General features: G+C 41.3%; 1 protein-coding gene and 1 pseudogene across 6 annotated transcripts in view; one reads left to right on the forward strand and one right to left on the reverse strand.

The window, feature by feature from the left end:
* armc9 (armadillo repeat containing 9) overlaps positions 1-26,333 on the forward strand; it is a 117,142-nt gene extending 90,809 nt beyond the window's left edge. For 5 of the 6 annotated variants that reach the window (XM_078563920.1, XM_078563923.1, XM_078563922.1 and 2 more), the window contains 11 exons: positions 1,957-2,096; positions 3,949-4,025; positions 5,320-5,394; positions 5,500-5,590; positions 5,832-5,887; positions 6,669-6,773; positions 11,598-11,713; positions 12,643-12,779; positions 15,210-15,330; positions 16,175-16,350; positions 25,910-26,333. In XM_078563920.1, the coding sequence (XP_078420046.1) occupies positions 1,957-2,096; positions 3,949-4,025; positions 5,320-5,394; positions 5,500-5,590; positions 5,832-5,887; positions 6,669-6,773; positions 11,598-11,713; positions 12,643-12,779; positions 15,210-15,330; positions 16,175-16,350; positions 25,910-25,932 (1,117 nt within the window). In that variant the 3' untranslated portion in view covers positions 25,933-26,333. Of the gene's footprint in view, positions 1-1,956; positions 2,097-3,948; positions 4,026-5,319; positions 5,395-5,499; positions 5,591-5,831; positions 5,888-6,668; positions 6,774-11,597; positions 11,714-12,642; positions 12,780-14,854; positions 15,036-15,209; positions 15,331-16,174; positions 16,351-25,909 lie in introns of those variants that run through there. The other variant, XR_013579608.1, reaches the window with a different exon arrangement.
* LOC144694264 (small ribosomal subunit protein eS25 pseudogene) lies at positions 8,128-8,570 on the reverse strand (annotated as a pseudogene).
* Positions 26,334-26,758: the final 425 nt, after the last annotated feature.

Below are 26,758 nucleotides of genomic sequence, written 5' to 3' on the forward strand. Positions count from 1 at the left end.
TAAGGTGCCTTCTATAGGTTGTCCAAATCTGTAAAGCATATAGGAACGCACAAATCACTGCTGCCCTATAAACCCATGACCTTAGTCATGGGTTTGTGATCCTGGTCCTCAAATACTCTTCTTCTTTCAGCCAAAGGCTGGGCTGGCACTTCGGGGGCAATGATGAATTCCATTGTCCAGGTCTGATTTTGTCGAGGGGAAGCTCCCAAAATCCGGAAAATGGTCCATGTTTTCCAGCATCTCATCACTGATATTAATTGACAAGGGGATGTGTTGTACTGTGGGAGCTGATTAGAAGAAGACTTTAGTTTTCCAGCTGTTTAGTGAAAGGCCCGTTTTCTCATATGTTTTAGATGAGGAGTTGACAATGACCAGAAGCTCAGTGGGAAATTTTAACCTAACTAAACAGGTGGGTTTGGGTCAGATGAGAGCAGGTTAAAGTCCATTTCTGGCTTTAACTGAAACTGAAAGGTGACTAAGCAACTAATCCACTCCAAGGAGGCACTTTAAATATGATAATGAATGCGCAAGGCTCTTTGTCATTCTGGTTTTCAATTTTAACTCTGGTCAACCAGGTTTTCCAAACATGGGGAAACCTGGCAGCTTCATCAAGGCAAGGACTTGGCAGGTTCAGGATGTGAGCGCTTTACATCTACCTCCTGGATCCAGGTGCCTACATGAGGGGCCTCTGCAATTGGGCAATCTCCCCACTAACCTTCCCCTCGCCTCCCCATCCATCCTGTCCTCCGAAAGACCTTCAATGTCAAAAAAACAGTTTGAACTGAACACAGCCAAATGCTCAGGCTCTTCAGTATGACACCTTACAGTGTTACTTTGAAAAGTGAATAAAAAGCAGCTGAAAATAGTAGCATAAGTTCTTGATAAATCTAGAACCAGGTAGGGACAGGGTAACAGCATGGCATGATAAAGATTGCAAATTCAATTTTAATATTTCCTTTAGACAGAAAACATGTATAAAAAGAATAATGCTGTTACAGAGGGCCAGATTGTCAAAGGGGAGCATGGAATCCGATGCCCAGACAATTCCATCTCCTATCGTCACACCTTGATGCTGTTTTGAAAAGCTAATGCCCTAACTTGCCGGAGGTGAGCTCGGTGCCAGTTTGTGGTGGCCTCCAAGAGGTGGGAACTGCCAGCAGAGCGCAAGCGACAAAGGCAAATGGCATCCATGATGGGCACAGCTGCTGCCTTGCTGAAGAGGTTCGATAGCTCCTCAGAGGGCCAGCAGTATAAAGACATAAAGTGGTGATCAAACAGCCAAAACATAGGTAATGTGCATGATCTGGTGCAAGACTCCCAAGGGCCCTACAAGCTTCAGTGTTAAAGTTTTCCTTTGCCCCACTGTGAACTGACGGCTGTGCAGTAGCATGTACAAGACTGTTAGGGTTCTTCAAAATCTCCTTTGAAAATTGCAATGCCAACCTCCCAGGCCCAGTAACAAGTTCCTAAAGGAGCTTAATGAGCCAATAATTGACTGTGAGCGGTTCCCCGTTCCCTCACCCTGCACTCACCGGAATCCAGACAGGCCTTTCGGGAACGCAATTTTTAAATCGTGCCTACACCCAGTACCAATCCCACCGGCAATTCCAGCCCATGACAATTTGTCAATCCAAATGGTTTGCTTTCTGGTATCAGTAATAAAATAAGGTGTTCTGCAACTGCAATGTTCTTGAAAACCCTTGGGATATTGCTCCAAAAAGTGCTCTTTTCTGTTAAATGGATTCCAAGTCAAATGATGAAGTGTGAAACTAGACACATATCCTTTTCTTAATGGTTGGTTTATTTACAGAATGCAACCTTACGTATGTCTGCTCTTACCTACTAACACTCCCAGTGACCCAGCAGTCCCCTTTTTATATGTGCTCAAACCTTTCACATGTTATCCTTAACCTTAGCAATACAATTAACATATATTGACATTTACCTCCTTTTCAGACGAGCACTGCAGTCAGCCATGGTCAGAGATAACATTATTTTCTGGCTGCTGAGCGTACTGGAGGATTCGGATTCATTGTCAGATTACACTTTGGAATATTCTGTTGCACTGTTTATGAACCTCTGCCTTCGGACCCAAGGTACAGTTATAATATCGCTGGCCAGGCAGTGAACATTCTCTGTGATTGCACAATGAAGAGTTAAAAGATATAAAGGGAATATTTTCCTTGTGCACCAGGTGTAGCAAAATCACAAGCACCTTTGTAAACAACATGCTTATGATTTTGCCACACCTGGTACACAGTGGAAATCTTCTTTTGTTGGTTGTGAAAGTGCATAATTTCTGAATAAACCTGGAACGCCAGAACAGTGATTTCAATCATAGCACTAGAAATTCATGCTTGTACCTTTCAAAATGCTTTATAAGATCCAAGTTTTATCCAAATGTCCAAAATAAGTTTGTTGTTTCAGAATGCTGATTTTAACCTAGGAGGACTTGTGTATTAAGAAACGGCTATTTAAGCTAAATTCAGTTGAACAGAGGTTAAATCCACAATATGCAGCATCTGGAGATGAGGATTAGGATTCAGCACAAAAAGGAATTAGACTCAGTCAAAACATCTATCCAAGGTGGTATTTTTCACTTACCATAGAGAGGTGAAGAAGGAAGGTGTGGCGTGCTTTGTTTGTTTCTTCCTTCGTTATTTACAATGGTATGTGGGATGATAAGAAATAGGGTAAAATTCACAGTAAATGTTTCTTGTTCACATTTCTTTGTAAAAGAAAATAAGTAGCCCATTGGTTTAGAACTTGCCTAATGTCATTGAAAAGTTTATCAGTCCACTTTTTGGAAGATAGGAGAAACATGCATAGGGTCATATGCAAGTTCATCATATTTCATTCACGTTACAACATACCAACATTATAATGGCCCCAACCAACCTTTTTCATATGGTTGGATATTAGGCAGTAAAGGTCATAAGTGCAGAAGCCAGTGTGATGACCCTTAGCGGACATCAAGTGCAGATCTGAAATTTGTAACACCATCTGTTTATCAATCCTTGAGTTTTTTTTTCAAAAACAGAAATGCTGCATCAGTACATTTAATTTATTTTTGTTAAAGGTGAAATTGTCTTTTTCATCTGTTCCTCATTTTTCTTTGATTTTATTTTTTCACTCCTGAGGCATGGGGCTTTCAATCTTTTGATACCTTGTCCAGCAGCCATTATTCATTCATCTGTCCAGACTGTGAAAGTTAAGTTTAGGAACCATCACAGCCTGACTGGCCCGTGCTGTCTGGCACTTCAGAAAGACACATTGGATAATGTTCCAAAACCAGGATATTAAGATGAATTCTGAGCCCCAAATTCAATTGACAGATTAGCTAATTCAATGCAAATCAGGGATTGAGAATGTCTCACTTCTTAAGGTTATTTTGTTCTCTTCTGGTTTCTTACACTACAGCCCATTTATGCCTGAAAAGTTGGCCAACCCACCCTAGCTTTCCAACTATGCCTGTCTGAAAGCAGCTACTAGAAGAAATACAAGTCCAATGGGTAACTGTTGCCTCAGTTTAGCATCCAATTTTTATACGATCAGCTTCCATTTGAGGCAGACTGTAAAATTCCATGATATAGAACAATAACAGAGATAATTCTAGCAATTCGGCTGCATTTGGATTCCTGTGCTGTTAGAATGGTACTAATTTGGATAGAAACCACCACTGCTTTTAAAGGTATCTAAAATCATTTTAATCCCTTTGATTAATTAGTATTGTTCCTTCTTCTCACTGATATAAATGGAAAGGAATGTGTCAGAATCCAGATTGGGCCCTGCTTATGATGTTTATTGCAACACATTGGAAGCATGATTTAGATAACCTACTATTTAATAGTCAAACAGACATGTTCATGCTTGAATCACATTTCATAAGTAAGGACTTCTGTACTTCAACCAGCTAAAGTCTAAAGAAAATGTGTTACTACCTTTCAGGTAAACGGAAATGTGTGGAAGATGCAAGACGAGTGTTGAAAGTATTGTCTGATCTTTTGGGTCATGAAAATCATGAGGTACTATCTTTAAGTGCATAGTACAAATCTAAGTATTTACTTTGTTTCTGGAAATAATTTAGTTGACTTTTTAAAATTGTTTAAATGCACTCAGTGCTTGTCCATGGCAAGGTTCAGGGGTAGACTGGAGTTGGGATTTTCTGCCTGCATATTTCCTATGGAGAAATTCCTAAACAGGCTAATTGTTGTATGAAGTTTACAAGTTTTTGTAAATTGGCAGCTGCTTGTGAATTCCCCAGTTGTTGCTCTGGGGAGAAGACAGATTATCAAGATCAGAATAACCAGTGGAAAATGGCTTTTTATATGTAGATTATGGTTGAAGTGTGATGAACATGTCTAAGCACAAGGCTTTTTAAAATTACACATATTTTATATATACATTACTTCTTAATTAAACATACAGTAATTATGTCGTAATGGTTAGTCCGATGACTGAATTTCTTCATCATAGACATAGAGACCACTAAATAATCTACTAAATGCATATCATTTTAAAATTAAAATAGAGCTGCCCTTAACGTTTTGAAGATTTATTGCGTAAAATGCTACCCTAAGAAGGTTAATGTGGTAGGATGAAAATTACTTGTAATCTTCTGATGGAATCTTCACTTTTCACATTCTTGTGAAGAGGACCAGGATAGAGAGAGCCCTGGTGTACGAGTGAAATGGGTGAACTGTTTTTGTGTAAGTGTGCGATCATAAATCATACAGGTTGAAGCACATAAGATAGCTTTTAGCCCATTGCATTTGTGCTGGCAGCAGCCCTGTGCACACTGACTAATTTTGCTGCTCTTTCTTTGCATCCTTTTATATTCCTCCTTTTTAAAATATTTATGAAATTCCAATTCAGTATTGTATTCTAGCAACTTGTGTTAAAACAGTTTATGCTTTAATAACCCTCTATTGGGGAGAAAAAAAGTATAGAAACCACCAAAAAAAAATCCAAAATAATTTTAATTCTTTTGATTAGTTATTATTGTTCCTTCTTCACATTGATATAAATGAGAAGGAATGCGTTAGAATCCAGATGTGGCCCTGGTTATGATGTTTATTGCCACACATTGGAAGCATGATCTAGGGGAGGTGGTGGAGTAGTGGTGCAGAGAAAAAAACTGCAGTAGGTTCCAAGTAAAGTCCAATTCCTTTTCTAGTTTTCAACATAAATCTGTCTTTAATTTTAAAACATAATATTTTCAACAGATCCATGAAATTAGCAATTAGGTATGAGACAATAAAACTCTCTTCATTTTTGTTACCAAATATGAATTAACTGAATACCAGCTGCTTCTTTCAGATAAGGCCATATGTTAATGGAGCTTTATACAGCATCCTTGCCATCCCTTCAATACGTGAGGAGGCAAAAGCAATGGTAAGTATGAGTGTGGAGGAGGGGCAGAACGCAGAAAAAAACCTTTATCTTCCGATGATTTCTTTGATTTAGTTTCATTATGCCATTTTTCTGACACACTTCTAGGGCATGGAAGAAATTCTGCGATGTTTTATTAAAGAAGGGAATACTGAGATGAACAGACAGCTTGAGTTTATTATAAAGCAGCTCAATTCAGGTTAGTGTACAAAAGAGGTCATGCTGATGAAAATATTTTCTCAATGCTGTTAGTGATCTAAAGATTGCTAAAGAAACCAATAGCATTTATACACATAGTGCATGTTTTATGATCTACTGTATTAAACACCACTTGTAAAATGCTGCTAATTAACTCTCAAAGTTTATGTAAATTGGCAGACTATTCATTTTAATTTCTCAAAATGACATATGGCTATAACTTTTAAATGTACATCTAACAGAGGAGGTGCTTGAAGAATCAGATTCTGATGATGAAGAGGAAGAGGATGATGATGAAGTGAGTATAATTTCTTCTAGAAGCTGGTAAAAGTAAAAGCTTTGTTCACATTTTTCACAGTTACTCATGTACAACATTTTTCTGCTGCCCTAGATGTCCTTTTTGATTGTCAATGTATATGTGACCTTTGAAAAAGCTTATATTGGAATGTTGTTCCTTCTTAAACCTAGCAAGATGTACAGGGTTAGAAGAGTGTTCTTTTCCCCCTGCCAATTGGAAAGCAATTTTTACCCATAAGATCCACAGATCACAGTTGATTTACATTTAAGATACTGGTAGCTCTGACCAGTACAAACCTAGCAAATTCAATAATGTACAATGAATTTTGCAGTTTATATTATCAGTGGAAACTACCTATCAACTCAGTTCTGTCATTTGGATTGTTTCTCTAGTCTGACGAGTACAGTGTTTTTTTTTGCCATTTTATAATGATGGAATTAAAAGTACAAATAGTTTGACTGGTCTGTTCAAACTTGTCCTCAAAATTAATGCTAACTTTTAAGGAAAATTTCAAAAGATTTCCTACTTTTGAGTGGACAATCTTCCAAGTACTGTGTCTGATTTTGTTTCTATCTGTTTATAATAGTTAGTCCAGAATGATGGGATAGAGGCACTTCAGCATTTACAATATTAAACTCCATTTCTTTGTTTTAACCTTTTAAAAGCTGCATGGCTTCTGACTGGTGTAACAGTACAGAAGTAAGAAAATATGAGTAACTTGGTTTATTTATGGATTATATTTGTTTTTTGGTTTAGTAATTGATTAAAATCTCAATAACAGGATGATCAGGATGCAATGGAAGCGGATCTGGATAAGGCTGAAATATTAAAACCTCAGCCTGGAGAGTTATCAGGTGAAAAATTACTGACAGCTGAGTATCTAGGGGTAGGTGTTCATTATCAGACATCTGGAAGCACTGTAAGTTGAATACTGAAGATAATTGTGAAATATTTAAGGTATAGGTTATTAAGTTAATAAAAGCAATTATAATTCACTCCCAGCTGTTTGGCAAAGATGGGCTATTCAAGTAAAATTTGGGCATTCAGGACATAATGGCTAGGAGACAACTTCCATAAAATAGCTGCCTTGGTTTAAGGTCATGGCACTTATTGGGCTATCTAGCCTAGTCCCTACTTTCTATCACAACCTTATTTGCTGTATAATCCCCACTACATCATCAATTGTGAAATAATTAATAAACTTGCACTGAAAATTCAAGGAGTCACCTTCACATGCTTTAGGGAGTATATTGATTTGGAATGGTTTGTGGTCAAGTTTTCACCAGTGTATGGTGCCTGAAAGTGATATGGAGTCAGAGTCCACCTCAGTAGGTTTCCTGGTGGATATATGATCCTTTGTTATGGCCAAACATCATCTGATATGGAATGAGAGGGGACTATGAAGGAATTATTCTCTCTTTTTAATTCTCTGGAAATTCCCATGTTTGATATTATATGTGAATAAGGTAACATAGTTAATGATTTATATTTATCGCTTTGTTTACATTATGTTGTACCTTCTTTGCAGCTGGCCCATTTAGCTTTATTTAATAATGTTACAATACCAGTTACAAGTATTTGTCTTTATCTTTACTATTCTTTACCTGCATCTTGGATAGAATTTTTAGCTCGGTGGGCGGGCGTACACCCGACCCGACTGAGCGTAAAATGACGCGCGATGACATCAGGCAAGCGCCCCGACGTCATCACGCACTTGCACGATATTTTGGTCGACGGGCGCTGGTCAAGTTTGATTTTTGTTTCAGAGTCTCTTTAAACTCTTTCGAGTTATCAACAGTCACAGATTGCAACTCTTTCGAGTACAATCACAGTTCTTGGTTTCCGGGAGTGGGACGTGAACCCACAACCCTCTGATTCAAAGGCGAGGGTGCTATGAACTGAGCCTGGTAGCATGCCTGCTGACAATTAAAAGGCCTGTTAAGCCCATTAAGTTATCAATTAACTTGAAATTTTTGCTGCCTGTCCAACCTTAAGGTTGGTGGGCAGGTGAAAAGGTCAAGCGGCCTTTGCACTTTTTAGGAAACCTCATCCAAGGGCAGGATGAGGTTTCCTAAAGCAAATAAAAACTTTAAAACTTAGTTAATAACATGTCCCTGCTCAAGTGACAAAGTCACATGAAGGGACATGTTTCATTACAGTTTTATTTTCTTTATTTTTTTTATTTAACACTTCTGTGCCTCAGGGAGATTTTTTTTTTTTACATCATTTTTATTTTTATTTTACACTTGTATCCAAATATCCTTGCTTGGTATCCATTCCAGAACCTGTTTACGCAATGGTGCATCCCCTCCATTGGTGTTTCGTGTGTAAATTACCTGTGCTCTGTGTTTACACACCAGCTTGATCATACCTTTCGCAAGCAGCTCTTGCAGGGCAGTCCTGGCCAGAGAACCTCTGATCTTTAGTCTTTCAGAGACGACTGCGGGCGTGATAAGTTTGTAGTTTGGTACCTCTTTCAACAGTTTATCATATGTGGCTTTGTTAAACAGGATCAAGTTATTCAGCTTGTCCCTTACTTTTCCTTTTGACCACTTCTTCTTCTTGGCCTTGCCTCCAGTTTTGTTTACTGGGTCTTTATCCTTTTTGCCCCCTTTGCCCCCATCTTTCTTCTTCTTGTCATCTTTAGGAGGCATGTTGTCGCTTCCAAGATGTCCGAGATGAAAATCTCAGGGAGATTATGAAGCACACACTCACACCAGCATGAAATTGCCTTCCAGCCCCGATTGTGGGTGGCGGTCGGCTTCCCGACCGAGCCCACCCGACATGGGTGAAATTCTGCCCCTTGTTTTCTATTACATCTGGGCTCCTGCTGCAAAATTATAAGAAAAGTTTGAAAGCATGATTTAAAATGTCATTTTAAAACACTTTCCCAACATTTAATTTTGCCCCAAAAAATCTTGGGGTGCTATCCCTTCATTACAAATTTCACAAGTCAAGTGTAGTGGCCAAGTAGACTGCGTGAGCATCATGTTTGAGGAGCTGACCATTTAAGATGCTACCAAGTTCATCTCGGCATTAGCATATTGCAGGTGAAACACGACGAAGCCATCCTTTGTCGTAGTTAGTTGAAGATACTACTCTGATTGAAAATAGTTTCTAGCATGGAAAAGCTACTAGCTTGAGCAGGAAAGAGTTTAGGAATTTCAGCAGTCTGGTCATTTAAATTCAGATTAATAAGGTGTGGTGCTAGTACTGATCCCTGAGGAAGGTCCATTGAAATGGTATCTGCAAGAACTGATGTGGTCAGCCATGTCTACTCTGAAATGCCAGCCCTGTAGCAGCAGTTCAACTATGCAGGTGGTCCAAATAGTAGAACTCTCAATATTTTCACCTGAAGAACAGAATGCTAGACTGTATCATAGGCTGCTGTTAGATCAAAAAACACAACTTAAGGTCTTTCTGAAACCTATTTTTGATAAAGGTGGCTAAGGCAAGTACTTGGTCACAAATGCTGCAAATACAACAGAAAGCAGCTTTATCTGGGCCGAGTGTGGCGTCAACTGTTAATTGTATAGCAATTGAGTATTTAATTGTGTTCAGGTGGTGGGCATTAACTAGGGATTATTCACTTGTATTCCTGTATGTAGGAGTCGACTGAAACTATGATTGTTGGGTTAGGAGACTTGTAATGTGTATCTCTGTAAATAAAAGCTTATAAAAGTGTGTAAAGATTGATACCAGTTCTACCCTTCACCTGGTTTTCTGGAATAGAACATCAACTGCTGAAGTTATACACTAACGGACCAGTCCTCAAGCATCTTATGGTAAACCCTTGGGGAAGATTGGTCAGCAGCTCCAACTGACTGTAGATCCTTATCTAGCTTAAATAATCTTAGCTTGGTACCACACTGCTGAAATTCAGCCGCCAAGATAACGAGCGAATAAAAGTGAGAGCCAATAACAAATTTGTGAACCAAGCTTCTGCAAATGTTCAGCATATATGTTCTCAAACTGCCTGTAGTACCTGGTTTCATATCACATGGCACGAAGTTGAAGGTTTGAAGGCCACTGGGGACTCCCAGATTGGGCATTTCAATACATCACATACTGTCTGTTCAAAGACTAAGTCACCAAAATCCTTCAACAGCTTCAATATTGCAGTGCAGTCTTTGTCCAAGCACAATATATATAAGAGGCAGTTGCCATGAGGAAATGTGGATACTGCAGTTTTATAGATAGTGCCACAAATATGTTTATAACCTTCACAGTTGGGATGTTATGCTTTCAGATGGTAACAGTTGTTCATTGAGCAGCCTATCTGAACAAAGTCCAATTACCTTTCTGGAATTTCCAGCTTTTGTTTGTACTTGTGATGGAGTGTGGTCATAGCTGCACATGGATAGTTAATGATCAGTGTTGACTACATGGGGTGTTGGTGGGAACAGTGCATGGCTCCGGTGGTAGATGTGACCCAGCAGATTCCAGGAGAATAATCTTGACTCCATTTCATTGACCAAAAGGGGTACACTGTTCAGGGTCGTGGACCAGGGCGAAGGCATTACTAGACACCAACTTTGTAATCAATCACCATCTTTATTGGATTGTGAGTAACCCCAGTTTATATGGTGGTTGTCATGAAGACTGTAGTAGTTGCAGGGAGGTCTGTTAACACTTTCCCTAGGCAGTTAGGGCTGGACAATAAATGCCAACTGCCATCATCATCCATCTGTTGCAAACTAAAAGTTTGAAAAACTAGTGATCAGTATTGGGAACCTCGGTTGGTTCTGCCCCTCCCTCCCACCTCTCCCAGGCAGGGGATTGTAATAAGCGTACTACATCTGTTTCCCCCACATAACCCAGCAGAAATTGACTAACTCAGCAGAAACCAGTGTATGTACCTTGGAGCTTCTGATCTGTATGATTCAATGCCACATCATCAATATACTTGCTCACTGTGCTATGAAAAGAGGTAGTTAATAATTGTAGGCATTGTACAGCAAGTATTCCATAGAATTGAAAATAATTAATTTGGTAAAGGAAAAAATATGTATTAAGCCAAGGAAATAGTTCTGAATATGATATAGTCAGGCTGGATATTTCATCTAAATCCTACAATTGCGGTTGATGCCAAGAACAGAAGTACTGAAATTGTAATAATCATATTCTTAGGCTCCATTGATGGGAAAAATGTGAATTCCAATGTGCAAACATATTAAGCTATAAGAGAATATATTAGTAGCAAAGCAATAGAAAGCTCTTCTGTATCTTTTTGCTAAGATTATACTCCAAGATTATACTGCCATTTTTTCCTCTATCAACACTTAATTATTTTGGCATGCAAACGCATCTTATGTTGTAAAAGTAATATTGGCTAATTAATAATAATAGCTGGTATTAATATTAATTTACAGATGTAGCCCACTGAGAGCCTTTTTTGAATTTGTATCTGAAATATATTGTATATCGGAAAGAATACAAGGGCAGTGTTGAGAAAATTGTGTTGCTGAAGATTGAAATATTTAGGTAATACATACCATCTTCTAAATGTGCAAATCATTGAATGAGCTTTCAATGACTGGGTAAATGTGGATGTCCTCCTGGCATCTTGGCATAGTTGGGAACTGAGAGAAACTACATCCATGTGCCTTTCCAAACAGCTGTCATAAGCCTTGTTAGTTATCATAATTTAATGATGTGAAAAATGTGCACTTTTAGGCAATTTTACAATGGGTTTTCTATCATTTGACAGATAATGACAAACACAATGAAGACCAGGAGGAAGCCACTGCCACTTTTGAATGAAAGTGTTGATGAACCCCTCCGGCGACCAGTTACACCTAGCATGCACAGAGTGGGTTATACATCGTAAGTAGTCTGAATTTAGCAATTGAAGTGTTGAAAGAGCCAATACTTTGTTTTCTTTAATGACCGGGTTAATTGGTGGAAAACTTTACATTCCAGGGCTTTATAATTTGTTATGAATAATACAAATGATTCTTTTTTGACAGTTTTAATTTAGGATACGTAACTGCAACTATTTTGCTCTTATTGTCCTCAATACCTAGCAACTTGAGTTTTTATTTCCTTGGGAGTGAGGTGAAACATCACAGTTGCATTGTTTATGTGAATTGAAAAGTTATAGTCACATCATGTACAGAACAAGTAATGATGCATCATTTTATTTTTTTTAACATTCGTTTCTGGGATGTTGCTAACCTTTATTGCCCGTCCCTAACTGCCTTTGTTCTGAGTCAACCTGGGTCTGGACTCTCATGACCCCATGAGCATTTCATCTCTAAAGTGAACCAGCTTTTACGACAATCGGCAATGGTCATCACTTGGACTTTTATTTAATTCAAATTTCACCATCTGCCATGGTGGGATTCAAACCCGGACCTCCGGAACATTACTCTGGGTCTCTGGAATACCAGTCCAGTGACAATACCACTATGCCACCATCTGCCCTTTTTGAAATTATATCAGTTCAAACCATGACTGAAACAATTAATGATAAAATAACCATTTTAAAGCTACCTGTTCATGAAGGAGAGAAATAGAAATGCAAACCAAAGAAAAAGACATAAAATCTTAAAAAGGAAATGGAAAATAATTAGGTAAAATATAACTTGCTACAAAATGTGTAGTGTCTTCACTATTTATGAATGGAAGAACAGGTAATCTGCATTACTTTTCTAAAAAATGTTTTTATCAAGTACAGTCTTTTATTCATTTAGTTAAACAAATGTATTTATCTACAGAATTTATCAAGACTTTACTTTCTATATACTTTATAGGTTAGGAGCTGCTCTAAATAAACATGAAAGCAGAAGCCCCAGCACAGGAAGCAACCTCTATTCGCGGCAGAGCATTCGGCCACCAACTCGAAGTGGGAGCAGAACAAGTGTTTCCGAGCTTGGTGCTTCTCCTGTCAGTAAGTTGAAAATCTATATTGATTGTTTAAAAATTCTCCGGATCATCGGAGACCAGACATACATCTGGAGATGCTTATCGATGCCCCGCGGAAGTCCTGGTGTACTGACCTACACGAGAAATATCCGGGATTCCAATTGGCTGTTCTGCTGCTCCTCAGGATCCTTCACAAAAGATTCAGCGACCTCAGACAGTTCGGATGTACTTACCCGGATAGCTGCCTAGGAAATGTTAGACAGAAAAAAAAAACATGTCTAACTCCTGGATAACTATGGAGCAGACCTCCAATCACTCTCACTGGCCCCTCAACTTCCCTGCCTCTCAAACCACCCTCAACTCCCCCAACACCCCAACTACCCCTTGACCCCCCCCGACAACCCGCAACCACTCAACTATTCCTCTGACTCCTGACTAACACCCCCAACCCCCAACTAACCTCGACCCGACTAGCTCTCCTGACCATACTAACCCCACAACCTGACTCGACTACCCCCCAACACACACCCACTCATCCATCTACCCACCTGTCTCCCTACCCACCTACCGCCCTACTGATATGCTGCCCCAGCCACACTGCCCACCTGCCTCCCTACCCACCTGCCGCCCTAGCCATTGCTTCCCTAGCCACCCAATCTGTATGCTGCCTTGCCCACATGCTACCTCATCCACCTGCCTCCCTCGCCCACCTGCCCCCTCACCTACCTACCACCTCACCCACCCTAACCACTTGCCCACCCTACCACCCTTTCCAATGACTCAATTACAAACATTCATCCATTCACTAACATTCACACTAGACCTTTAAACTTACTATATGGCAACTAGTGCTGTAAAAAGAGGACCTGTTGTGGCTTCCCCCTGACTATACAGCGCTGCAATGGAGTCATTTGAGGCACGCTGCACTCCACATTTCTAGGAAAGCTGAGCTTGGAAGACTTGGCAAGATAAACGGAGCAGCGTTGAGGCGGGCGAAAGTTCGCGTGGGAGTGCCACCCAATGATGATTGCCGCTCCTTGGAAGATCCAAGCCATTATTTTGACAAAAATAAGATAGGCTAAAGTTCCCAACTGGCGCTTCTGCACAAGCTGATGGGGCATCCACCTGTTCAGGGACAGATTCTATGGCATCCCTAATGCTCCCCTCCATCACGCCACCATTTCCCAGTATGTGTACTGGATGGGTTAAAGTTCACCTTTCAGCATGTGGGCAGATATATGCAAATTAAATTTAAATGAGGTAAATAGGGCCTTTGCTGTAATTAATTCCTCCCCTCATTGAATACTGTTCCTAAGGGCCAACTGATTTGTCTCAGGGTATCTAACATTCAACTGTCAGTAGAGGGAGCCCTTGGGGGAATCATCCAAAGAACTTGTGGTGGTAATGTCAAAGTATGATAGCCACTCAATAAAAATCAATTCTCAAAGATACCAATCTCTTCAGTGGCTGCTTCTTCCGCACCCCCCCCCCACCCCCAAACACCATTGTAGCAGGCCAGTTGACACGTTGCAATATGTCTCTTCCACCATGTCTCTTGTGCAACTCCCTGGCAGAAGCAAGGCCTTGGCCCAAATCTTCCTGTCACTGCCGCTGCCCATGAAGATTTTCCCAACCCAGTGCTGCTTCCAAATTCTTCAGGATCTTCTGATCCCGGCTGACACCAAAACCGGCAGTGCAGCATCTCCCATCTAACTCCAGTTACTGGAATAGAATCCAGAGTTGGAGACTTTCACACAGGGTTGCAGGCAGCAGGGAATTGCCCATCAGAAGTTTGAACTTCCTGGGTAATTCCCATGTATGTTCATGTGTCAGGACTTCCTCAGAATCCTGATGCGCATGTTCCATCATACGTCTGGTCTCCAACAATCCGGAGATTGGAAGATTTGGGCCCTCATCTCCCACAACCAAATTACCCAGGACTAGAAATTCAGTAAAATTTCTGTCCACCTCGTTGGCCCCAAATCAGAAAATCTAGGCCAACATTTTGAAGATCATCGGCACAATTGAACTCATTACTGACACCAGGAAACAGAGAGGGACGAGATGCTAAACTGGGGTCTCTTTTCTCAATCTCAGTAGGCAATAACTGATTGAATGCTAAGCATCCAAGACAATAAGAATCTGAAATTTCTTACCAACACTGTAAGACAATCAATCAAAACTCCAGGCTTTCAATCCAACATTGTAGCCAACTTCATTCAACCTTTACGAGCTGCACTCTACAGATGATATTTATGTCCCCCCAACAGGACAGGAACCAGTATGTTCACTAAACTATTATTGTTCATTATGCTTTTCTCTGAATTTCCCACCATAAGTAAATGGAATTTTGCAATTAGGATTCCCAAAATTGTACAGAGTTTTTACTAAGACTAAACTATTCAAATTAATAATTTTTGATGGAAATGTTTTTAATTGTGTTTTTTTCCTGCAGGTTTTGATCGCAACACATCACAGTTGGGTTCTCCAGTTGGTGATTTTGATCAGGATCTAACAGCAGCTACAAGTTTGTTAGGTATCAGGTCTTTTGACAGATTGAGTCGACAGTCTATCAGGTGAGGAGACAATGCAAATACTAAAATGCAGAAATTGTGCTGTACAAGAAAAGTCTTTATGAACTTTTTCGCAAAGTGTGCTTAATAAATTTAAAGATTTAAACTTCTACCCATCATTGCTAATTTGACTTGAGTCCTTTGGAAGAAGCTAATCATTCCACTAGCATTACACTCGATTACATTTTAACAATATGCACTGAAAACCAACTGAAAACTTTCGTGCCCCTTTTTACAGTGAAGTATGTTTTATCAATCATCTGTGCAGCTGTTTTAAACATTAATGATCTACAATCCATTAGTGTAAACTAGGCAGAGCAGCTTTTCATTTTTACCAGGTGGAATTAAGCATTGCCTGGACAGACAGCAAAGAAAAATTTCTGGAGGGTAGAGGAAACAATTTCATGACCAAACATGACCCACCTGATTTTCCTTTCATTTAAATTAACAGGAAGAAAACCAGGTGAGCCTGCCCCGCCTCCTTTTCCTTCTTTGCACTCTGCCCAACCTTAGCATGGATATGAAATAGCTGATTCAAGTACTATTCAGCATATGTGGTCAGCAGATTTATGGTTGTGTTCCCTTCCCTCCATTTTATCATCTTCCTCTTTACCCTGACAACCTTTTTGTCCAATTAATGTAAAGAAGAAACAAGGCCTACAGACTGTTCAGCTGAGAGCCAGTTGTTTAGTGGTCCACTTGCTTAATACATTTTCTGGCAGTGATGGCAGAATTAGATTTGTGTCATGAAAATTAAAATGTGGTTAATAATTAGGTGTTACTTAACCTTGAAGATGTGCTATCAATTATCTTTTATTCATCCATTCTGTTGTTTCTGCCCTTGCAGGCAAAATGATTATGAAGTTGCATTTGACAGTAGGCCCAGAATTCCTAGGACTCCAGATGTTTCTACTAGCCCACGAAAGATCAAAACTCCAACAATTGCCCCTCAGTTTTCTCAGTCTGGTCCGCAACAGACAAGCCGTCCAAGTTCTGGAGGGTCCTCTAACAGAAGCAAACAGAGTGAGTAATAAAGGGCAGGGAGGAAGTGTGTGTCGTCACCCTACTCCCCATTCCAAAGCTTCTGCAACACATTGCACCACAAAATGGTAGCAGTTAGGGCATTATAATGGGTTGTAATGTTCCTGGTCTAAGGAGGGGAAAAATCAACTTGTTTCTTGTTCCTGATTGCTATCTGGTGGTGACTGTTAAGAAAGGACACGTGTAGGTGTTGGGTGAAGACAGCTATCAGCTTACTTGTGAAGCACATGACATTTGAATAGTCTTGTCACTCTGTCTAAATTCAGATAAGCCGGCTACACTTAATGCTTACCTTGTCACCAGTTTCTCACTTTGCTTTCTTGTTTTCTGCTTTATATTTTTCCTCATTTAGTATTTTCCCTTTCTTTCCAGTTTCTCTATCTTTCAGTTACCTTCTTTCCTCTGTTCATAGCCTCATAGCCTACCTGGAAGTGGGTGGATGTTGGTGCTTGGATATTTCTTGTTGCTTTTTCCTTTCGTTGCCAAGCAAAAAAAAGGACAACCTAGTGGTGAGGTACTCTACTATGCAAATGAAATGACACTGCTAAAGCCTCGGCTTTTAGGCTGGCTCAGTCTGTTAGAAAATACATGTATATGTATACGCTATCTAACTTCTTTGATACTGCTGTGTTTTGAGAAATAAGAAATATCTGTCTTTCTATCTTGACATTTTCCTGTCTTGCAAATGTATGCACTTTAACTATAATGAATTGCTGTACAAACCTTGGAGACACCCTGACACCATGAAAATCACTATATAAACGCAATACATTTTTTCCAGTTCATTTCAAATCACTGGTCCTCCGTTTTTGCTGACACTGATTTTACTGCAATTTTCTTATTTTGTGCATTCATGGGGCTGAATTTTACACAGGGGGGGCGAGGTCGGGCCTTTAATTGTCTTGATGTGAGCCTTCGCCCCCTTTGGAGAGGAAATCCCATCTCCAAGAGCTGCTGGCCACTGTTTGGCAGTCCCTGAAGATGAGTGGCGTGGACCCGGACTTACTGGGGTCCAAGTTGGCACACCCTGGTGGGGAAAAATGCAGGGGATGAAATACCTTGTGAGGGTTGGCCTCTGATGGGCACAGGGTGCTTGACTAGAAGGCAGCCCCACCCCAGCCTAGCCACAAAGCTCACCAAGTTTTATTGAGTGATGTGAGGAAGCTGAGTAAGGGCCTTAATTGGCCCAGGGGCAAGCAGGCTGCCCAACATTTCCCTCTACAGTGGGTAAAATACCCATGAGGACAGATGGATAGGCAATGGGCATGGTGCCACTGCCATGTCACCCAATTTTACACTCCGCTGCATCTGCCGACCTGCCCTTGGGGGAGTGCAAGATTCTGGCCTTTTGTCTTGCCTGCGGAATGGAATTTTTTTCATTCTTTCATGCAATGTGAGCATCTCTGACAAGGCCAGCTATTTGTGGCCCACCCTAATTGTCCTTGAGAAGGTGGCGGTGAGCTGCCTTCTTGAACCGCTGGAGTCCCTCTTGTGCAGGTGAATGCAAATACCATTCTCTACCTGCAGTATTTATATTTTATTTTTATTAAAATTAGATTTAGACCCTAAATACACTGTGGATATAGATAAAAATCCAGTTTTCCATTTTTATTATAAGCAGCTATTTGATAGAAGAGTTACCAACTGAAAGCACACACAAACAAGCTCTGCAGTTAAACAATAACAATAAATTTTCCTGCTGTTGTCAGAAATGCACCTTAATTGCAGACAACATAATATCGGATGCTGCTAATTGCCAAATTTTAGACTCTGAAATTTTGTATTATGAACTATTGACTTTGAAAGTGTGTGCTCCTCATATCTTTTGTCCCACTTTTTTGTAAGACATTGCTGTTTCCTGCTTAATGCTTTCATTGGCAAATTGCAGCGTGGAGGAGGAAATGTAGCACTTCGGAAAATCTACAGTATAGTTGGAATGCACATATCCGAAAAAACTTTATTACATTTTTGTTACTTTTTATAATTGCTATCCGTTGTTTTCTAAACTGGAAACTTTAGGGAAATGTTTTGCATTGCAAAGAGGCTGTTTAGACTAGTTTAGTTAAAGACCAATTTTTATTTCTCAGCAGTAGTGACATTTAATGGCCTAATCATGATATTGAGTAATTGGGGAAAGCCATTCTCCTTCTTGCAATAACACATTCTTCATTAAATTTATGCACTTTCAAAAGTTGTGATCCAGGCTTATGATTATGAATAGGTTTGATTTGCAAATGTTGTTTCTTTCAATATTTATTACTTATGCAACTTTTGGATTCAGTTTCAGCTTGGCTCAGTTGATAGCATTCATGACTCTGAATCAAAAAATTGTAGATTCAAGTTATAATTAAGGGCTAGAGCATATAGATAGCATTTGATCTGTCGATTTAATGATTGAGCTCAGTTGAAGATTACGAGATTCCGTGTGAAAAAGATTCAAGGCTCCAACGGTGTGCATAATTTCAGTGAGAGGTGATTGGACATGTTTAAGGTAATTTATTGAACAAAATAATTATTCAAGTAACAAAGGGTGAAACAATGCTCCACAGACATTGTAATGGTCTATTAAGCATCTATTCATCCACTTCACTTATGTAATATAAATTACTATGCAAAGCAGTTTGACTGCAGACAGAAATAATGAAATATGTACCGTCTACAAGATGCACTGCAACAACTCACCAAGGCTTCTTTGACAACACCTCCCAAACCCAAGACACCTACCACCGAGAAGGACGAGCAGCAAGCTCATAGGAACATCACAACTTCCAAGTTCCCTTCCAAGCCTCACACCATCCTGAAATATATTGCTGCTCCTTCGTTGCTGGGCCAAAATCATGGAACTTCCTACCTAACAGCACCATGGAAATATCTTCACCAGATGGACAGGGGTTTCAGTTGGACTCAAGTACAATTAAATATAGGCAATAAATGCTTGCCTTGCTAGCGACACCCACATCCCGAAATTGAATAAAAAAGTCAGGGATTATTAACTTATTGCACCCATTCACAAAGTTTCTAGCTTTTTTAACAGCAACAAATTAAGTTGCCATTATAAAGCATGGACTCTGAATGAGGCTGGCACCCTAGTCATTGCATGCACCAGGCACAAACCTGTGTTTGAAAGGCACAGCCTATGTGTCCCACAGATCAGTCAGAATCAGAGAATTGGGAATTGGGTTTCTGACAGGACAAAGGGAGTTAGGTGTGCTGTGAGCAGTGACAGCTGCCTCCTATGATGGGGCAACTGCTGGTTGTAAAAGGGTCATCCTCAGCAGCTGGATCCTGTAAGACCAGTGTGTTTGGCGTAAAACCTGGGTGTGGATAGAGATGATCCTGGAAACTGCTGACTTGTATGTTTTTTGTGGACCAAAACACTTGCTACAGTGGGTGGAGCTGCAATGCAGATATAGGGGCCTTTGTAGGAGTACTGTCCTCAGCTGACCTCTTGACAGAGCAGAGATTGGACATCCTCTCTCATGTTCAGTCAGGAGCTTCATCTGAACTTGAGGTGTTGTGGATTCCTATGATGTTCCTGAATCAACCTTCTTTGCCATCTAAACCTCTGTAATCCAGTTGTCCTTATATCGGGCTCAAATTTTTACTGTGCCTTAGAGTGGATTGGAGCACACACTCCCTACCACTCCATGGTCTTTAATGCACTGGAAGGTCAGACTAAGGAAGTGACTACTGTCTCATAGGTGCTACAGGTGTTGGTACAACTATATGGCTGCCTGGCAGAGATGCATCACATGCAGAGTGAGAGTGACCAGGGATTGTTGTGAAGGGTTGGCTGTCAGGGAGGGGATGGGGATTATGGCCGTAGTCAAGCATCACCTCCACACCACCACCTTTATGGTGCATTGGGGTGATAGAAGTGCCCTTGCCATTCCACTCTCCCTACGCACTTATGGTCCCCTCATTCCTCCTCCTCCCACTCAATTTCTGTCTCAATGTCCTATCCAGACCTTGTTCCTTCTGCTTAGTGTGAAACTGTAGGAAGGAAGAACAAAAGAATACAATCATGCAGCTTGTTAATTTGTCTTATCACTTAATTGTATGCTTTGCATTCAATGAATAAATGGAAAAAGGCAGTTTGACCTAAGTGGTCTATGCATGAGCAACCTTCCGCTTAGATCTCCTCTTCTCATCCTGCCACCACTAGCAGCCTATCAAATCTCTAATGTCCCTCCTTTCTTAGTCTCATCCTTGAGTAGCATCCTTGAGTACACTTGGTCCCTTCATCCAAGTTATTAATATAGATTGGAAACAGTTGAGGCTCCAGCACCGATCTCTGTGGTAGCAATGGGGCATGGGTGTGACTTCAAGCAGCACTCTAAAACTTCAGCACACATTCTTGGCTGGGATTTCAGTGCAATACCGAGGGAATGCTGTCTTATTGGATGTGTCACCTTACAGATAAAATGTTAACTCATAATCCCTCCACTTGACCAGGTGGATATAGATGGGGTGTAAAGCCTATAATGTATCATGCATTCTCTACATATCTATATTATATAAAGTCCCTGGACTGAGTAAGCCTATGGTATTAAATCCTAAACAAAAACAGAATTACCTGGAAAAACTCAGCAGGTCTAGCAGCATCGGCGGAGAAGAAAAGAGTTGACGTTTCGAGTCCTCATGACCCTTCAGCAGAACTGAGTTCTTTTCTTCTCCGCCGATGCTGCCAGACCTGCTGAGTTTTTCCAGGTAATTCTGGTTTTGTTTTGGATTTCCAGCATCCGCAGTAGTTTTTTGTTTTTATCTCTGTGTTTAATTGACTGCCACTCCTCTTCAAGAAATGCCTACCTTGAAGAAGTATTGCTCTGCTCTCCGACAGGATTTCCGCCTGTCTCTTCTGTCTTGTTCACCTTCATTGCTTTCCATTTCTCTCCGTTCTGCTGAAGGGTCATGAGGACTCGAAACGTCAACCCTTTTCTTCTCCGCCGATGCTGCCAGACCTGCTGAGTTTTTCCAGGTAATTCTGTTTTTGTTTTGGATTTCCAGCATCCACAGTGGCTTTTTGTTTTTATCTCTGTATTAAATCCTACCTTGGCCACTTGATGAGATCCCAATTTTTTTTGCAAGATTTTCTTACGTGTCAAATATGGCTCCAGCAACATTTCCATTCAAGCATCAGTAAACTTTGGGAAACAGTGTCATGATCAAAATCGTGAGGGGTCTGGACAGGGTAGATAGGGAAAAAAATATGCCTATTGGTGGAAGAATTGTGAACAAGAGGGCACAGGTTTAAGGTAATTGGCAAAAGAAGCACTGGCGACATGAGGAATTTTTTTTTCACACAGTGCATGATTAGGATCTGGAATGCGTTGCCTGAGTGAGGTCGAGGCATTCAAGTAGGAATTGGATTATTATCTGAAAAGGAAGAATGTGCGAGGTATGGGGAGAGGGCAGGGAGTTGCAGTCGGTAATGTGCTCCTACAGAGAACTAGCACAGACATAATGGCTGGATGGCCCCCTTCTGTACTGTAACAATTCTGAGATTCTGTGAATGTTCACCCCTATTTTTTTCTTCAATCAAAAACTGTAAGGTTAATTGAGGTGCAAAACTTTTCTTGAACAAAGATGCAATATATGGTCATGGGGGCTGGGTGCACATAGTGGATTCACTGCACCTGACGTCCAAAGTGTCCTGATATTGAGGCTCAAGTCTCAATTACATTGAGCCAGTGAGCTGTAGAGAGCAACAGGAGGCTCACTAGTCAGGTGCAGTGAAAACTCAGGGTGCAGCTGGTTTTGCGGTGGCCCTTAGATTAGTGAAGAAGGGGAGTTGGTAACTGGGAAGAGGGGCTTTCAAGAGGGATGGGTGCCAACTGGGAGGGGAATCAGTGTCAGGAAGTGGCCTGCATTTTTTTGAAAGTGAAGTCAGAATCATAGAAAGGGGCCACTTGGCCCATCGTGTTTGCGCCAGCTGAAAAACCCACCTTAATCCCACTTTCCAGCATTTGATCCGTAGCTCTGCATGTAACGGCCCTTCAGGTGCATATCCAGAAACCTTTTAGATGAGTTGAAGGTTTCTGCCTCTACTACCCTTTCAGGCAGAGTTTCAGACCCCTACAACCCTCTGGGTGAAAAAAAAATGTCCTAATCTTCCCTTTAATCCTTCCACCAATCACTTTAAATCACCTCATAGATCATGTCCCAGTTACCATCCCTGGATAAGTCCATTGCCACCAGCAGGACCGACCCAAAAGAGGTGGCGGCACCGCAGTATACAGTCAGGAGGGAGTTGCCCTGGGAGTCCTCAACATCAACTCCAGCCCCCATGAAGTCTCATGGCATCAGGGCAACCATGGGCATGGAAACTTTCTGCAGATTACCATGTACCGCTCCCCTCAGCTGATGAATCAGTACTCCTCCATGTTGAACACCACTTGGAGGAAACACTGAGGATAGCAAGGGTGCAGAATGTACTATGGGTGGGGGACTTCAATGTCCATCACCATGAGTGGCTCAGTAGTACCACCACAGACCAAGCTGGCCGAGGCCTAAAGGACGTAGCTGCAAGACTGGGTCTACAACAGGTGGTGAGGGAACCAACAAGAGGTAAAACATACTTGACCTCATCCTCACCAACCTGCCTGCGGCAGATGCAACTGTTCATGACAGAATTGGTAGAAGTGACCACCGCACTTAACTTATGGAGATGAAGTCCTGCCTTCACATTGAGGACACCCTGCATCGTGTTGTGTAGCACTACCACTGTGCTAAATGGGATAGATTTTGAACAGATCTAGCAAAACAAGACTGGGCGTCCATGAGGCGCTGTGGGCCATATGCAGCAGCAGAATTGTACTCGACCACAATCTGTAACCTCATGGCCTGGCATATACCCTATGCTGTCATTACCACCAAGCCTATGGATTGGCCTTGGTTCAATGAAGAGTGCAAGAGGGCATGCCAGGAGCAGAACCAAGCATACCTAAAAATGAGGTGTCAACCTGGTGAAGCTACAAAACAGGACTACTTGTGGAGCAAGCAGTATAAGCAGCAAGTGATAGACAGAGCTAAGCGATTCCACGACCAACAGACCAGATCTAAGCTCTGCAGTCCTGCCACATCCAGTCGTGAATGGTGGTGGACAATTAAACAACTCACTGGAGGAGGAGGCTCCTCAAATATTCCCATCCTCAATGATGGAGGAGCCCAGCACAGCAGTGCAAAAGATAAGGCTGAAGCATTCGCAACAATCTTCAGCCAGAAGTGCCAAGTGAATGACCCATCTCGGCCTCCTCCGGAGGGCACTAGCATCACAGATGTCAGTGTTCAGCCAATTTGACTCATTTAATGTGATATCAAGAAACGGCTGAAGGCACTGGAAACTGCAAAGGCTATGGGCCGTGACAATATTCCGGCAATAGTACTGAAGGCTTGTGCTGCAGAATTTGCCACGCCCCTAGCCAAGCTGCTCCAGTCCAGCTACAACACTGGCATCTACCTGGCAATGTGGAAAATTGCCCAGGTATGTCCTGTACACAAAAAGCAGGACAAATCCAACCTGGCCAATTGCTGCCCCATCAGTCTACTCTCCATCATCAGTAAAGTGATGGAAGGGGTCACCAACAGTGCTATCAAGCTGCACTTGCTTAGCAATAACCTGCTCACTGACGCTCAGTTTGGGTCCCGCCAGGACTACTCAGCTTCTGGCCTCATTACAGCCTTGGTTCAAATATGACCAAAGAGGTGAACTCCAGAGGTGAAGTGAGAGTGACTGCCCTTGACATCAAGGCAGCATTTGACTGAGCATGTCATCAAGGATCCCTAGCAAAACTGGAGTTAATGGGAATCGGGGGAAAATTCTCCACTGGTTGGAGTTATACCTAGCACAATGGAAAATGGTTGTGGTCGTTAGAGGTCAATCGCCTCAGTTCCAGGACATCACTGCAGGAGTTCCTCAGGGTAATGTCCGAGGCCCAACCATCTTCAGCTGCTTCAGCAATGACCTTCCTTCCATCATAAAGTCAGAAGTGGGGATGTTCGCTGATGATTGCACAATGTTCAGCACCATTCACAACTCCTCAGATCCTGAAGCAGTCCATGTTCAAATGCAGCAAGATCTGGACAATATCCAGGCTTGGGCTGACAAGTGGCAAGTAACATTCAGGCCACACACGTGCCAGGCAATGACTATCTCCACCAAGAGGGAACCTAACCATCACCCTTTGACAGTCAATGGCATTACAGTCACTGAATCCCCCACTATCAACATCCTGGAGGTTACCATTGATCAGAAACTGAACTGGACTAGCCATATAAATACTGTGGCTACAAGAGCAGGTCAGAGGCTAGGAGTCCTGCGGCGAGTGACTCATCTCCTGACTCCCCAAAGCCTGTCCACCAACTACAAGGCATAAGTCAGGAGTGTGATGGAATACTCTCCGTTTGCCTGGATGAGTGCAGCTCCCACAACACTCAAGAAGCTTGACACTATCCAGGACAAAGCAGCTCACTAGATTGGCACCCCATCCACAACATTCATTCCCTCCACCAACGACGAACAGTGGCAGCAGTGTGTACCATCCACAAGATGTAAGATGTACTGTAGAAACTCACCAAGGGTCCTTAGACAGCGCCTTCCAAAATCACGATCACTACTATCTAAAAGGACAAGGGCAGCAGATACACAGGAACACCACCACCTGGAAGTTCCCCTCCAAGCCACTCACCATCCTGACTTGGAAACATGTCACTATTCCTTCACAATCGCTGGGTGAAAATCCTGGAACAGCCTCCCTAACAGCACTGTGGGTGTACCTACACCACATGGACTGCAGTGGTTCAAGAAGGCAGCTCACCACCACCTCCTCAAGAGGAATTAGGGATGGACAATAAATGTTGACCTAGCCACTGATGCCCCCATCCCGTAAATGAATTTTAAAAACTTGTGCCCCCTGGGCACCAACCTCTCTGCTAATGTAAATAGGCCCTTCCCACCACTGTATCCAGGCCCCTCACAACTTTGTGCATATAAGTGAAGATGAGCATTTGTCTCTTTCACCTCCACATTCAAAGGTGTACATTTTAACAACTTATCACTTAACCCTTACCCAGATATACTTCTCACTCCCACGCCCTGATATACATAACTTGTGGATTGTTATTTACTTTAGGCTCACATGGATTCATTTTTCCTGAGTGCAGCTGACATCAGCTACCTCAGAGCAAACCAGCCTTACAGAGGGGCCCTGAAACAGGAATAATGCCTGTGGTTACTGCACGCTGATTTTTTTTTTTGGCTTTTTTTTTTCCGTTATGGTGGTTAATGAACATGCATTTCTTGCCCAATGTATTGGAGGTTTAGGAGATTGTTTAGCACCCAATCAATGGCTGCTGTGCCATTGCTTGACAAATTGCTTGGCTCTTGAAACCTACATTTCTCTCTCTGTCAGCTTTGAAAGATTCGCATTCTTGTTCTCACAAATAATGCAATTAGTAAGTAGGGAATAGACAAAAGCCAGATTTTTGGACAACAGGGTTAAGCTGTTTGCATCTAAATTCAACTTGTTTGTTCCTTTTCTAGGCAGCCAGTCATACAGGAAATGACAATGGATCTTTCCTCAGGAATCACCTGCTGAATTCTTCAATATGTGGCCAACTTCCTGTAAAGATCCTCCTCATCACATACTATCTACAGAACTGGAGTTACAAAATTAAACAAAAGAGGGATTATGTTGTCCGTACACAGCGTGTATTTTTTGTATTCCATAACAGAATTCTTTGGCAATAATTCCAGAAATGTAAATAATGTAGAATAATTTATCCCTTTGTTCTTTATTACACTTTCGTAAGTGGTATTTTTATTTTGAGAAGGTCTTAAATTCTGTGTTTGAGTTTTGTTCATTTGTTTTGTAATGCTTTTTGTAAGGATCTTTTATTATTTCCTTCATATTGCTGTGGTAATGAAATGAATAAAATATCATTGCTCTGAAAGTGCAGCACAATAACATGTACTAGTGCATTTGTCTGAAATAGCCACTATTTTAATGGGGGCATTCACTTAGTTTATTGACTGTATCAGTGGAACACTTTCCCATTTGTTGCAGCTCCTACATATACTCAAGTAATATTTCTTAATTGCACCTTATGAAAGTTCAAAAATAGTCATACTACTTGTCCTTGTACCTTTTCTTAAAATATGTCAAATTATGCAATGTTGTTACCCAATGAGAATTTGACTGAGAATACCAAAACTCATTTCACTTAGTACCCTGACAACAATTAGAAAAGAGAATTTGGTTCCATCAGTGTGACCTCACCAAAGTGAACAGCACCCAGATTTGGTTTCCTTATAATATTCATTAGCTTTGGTATGAAGCACAACATTTTTATAGAAAGTAATCATTTTTAGCCTTCCATTTTAATATATTCA

Source organism: Cetorhinus maximus, chromosome 19, assembly GCF_964194155.1.
Source record: "Cetorhinus maximus chromosome 19, sCetMax3.hap1.1, whole genome shotgun sequence".
Lineage (NCBI taxonomy): Eukaryota > Metazoa > Chordata > Chondrichthyes > Lamniformes > Cetorhinidae > Cetorhinus > Cetorhinus maximus.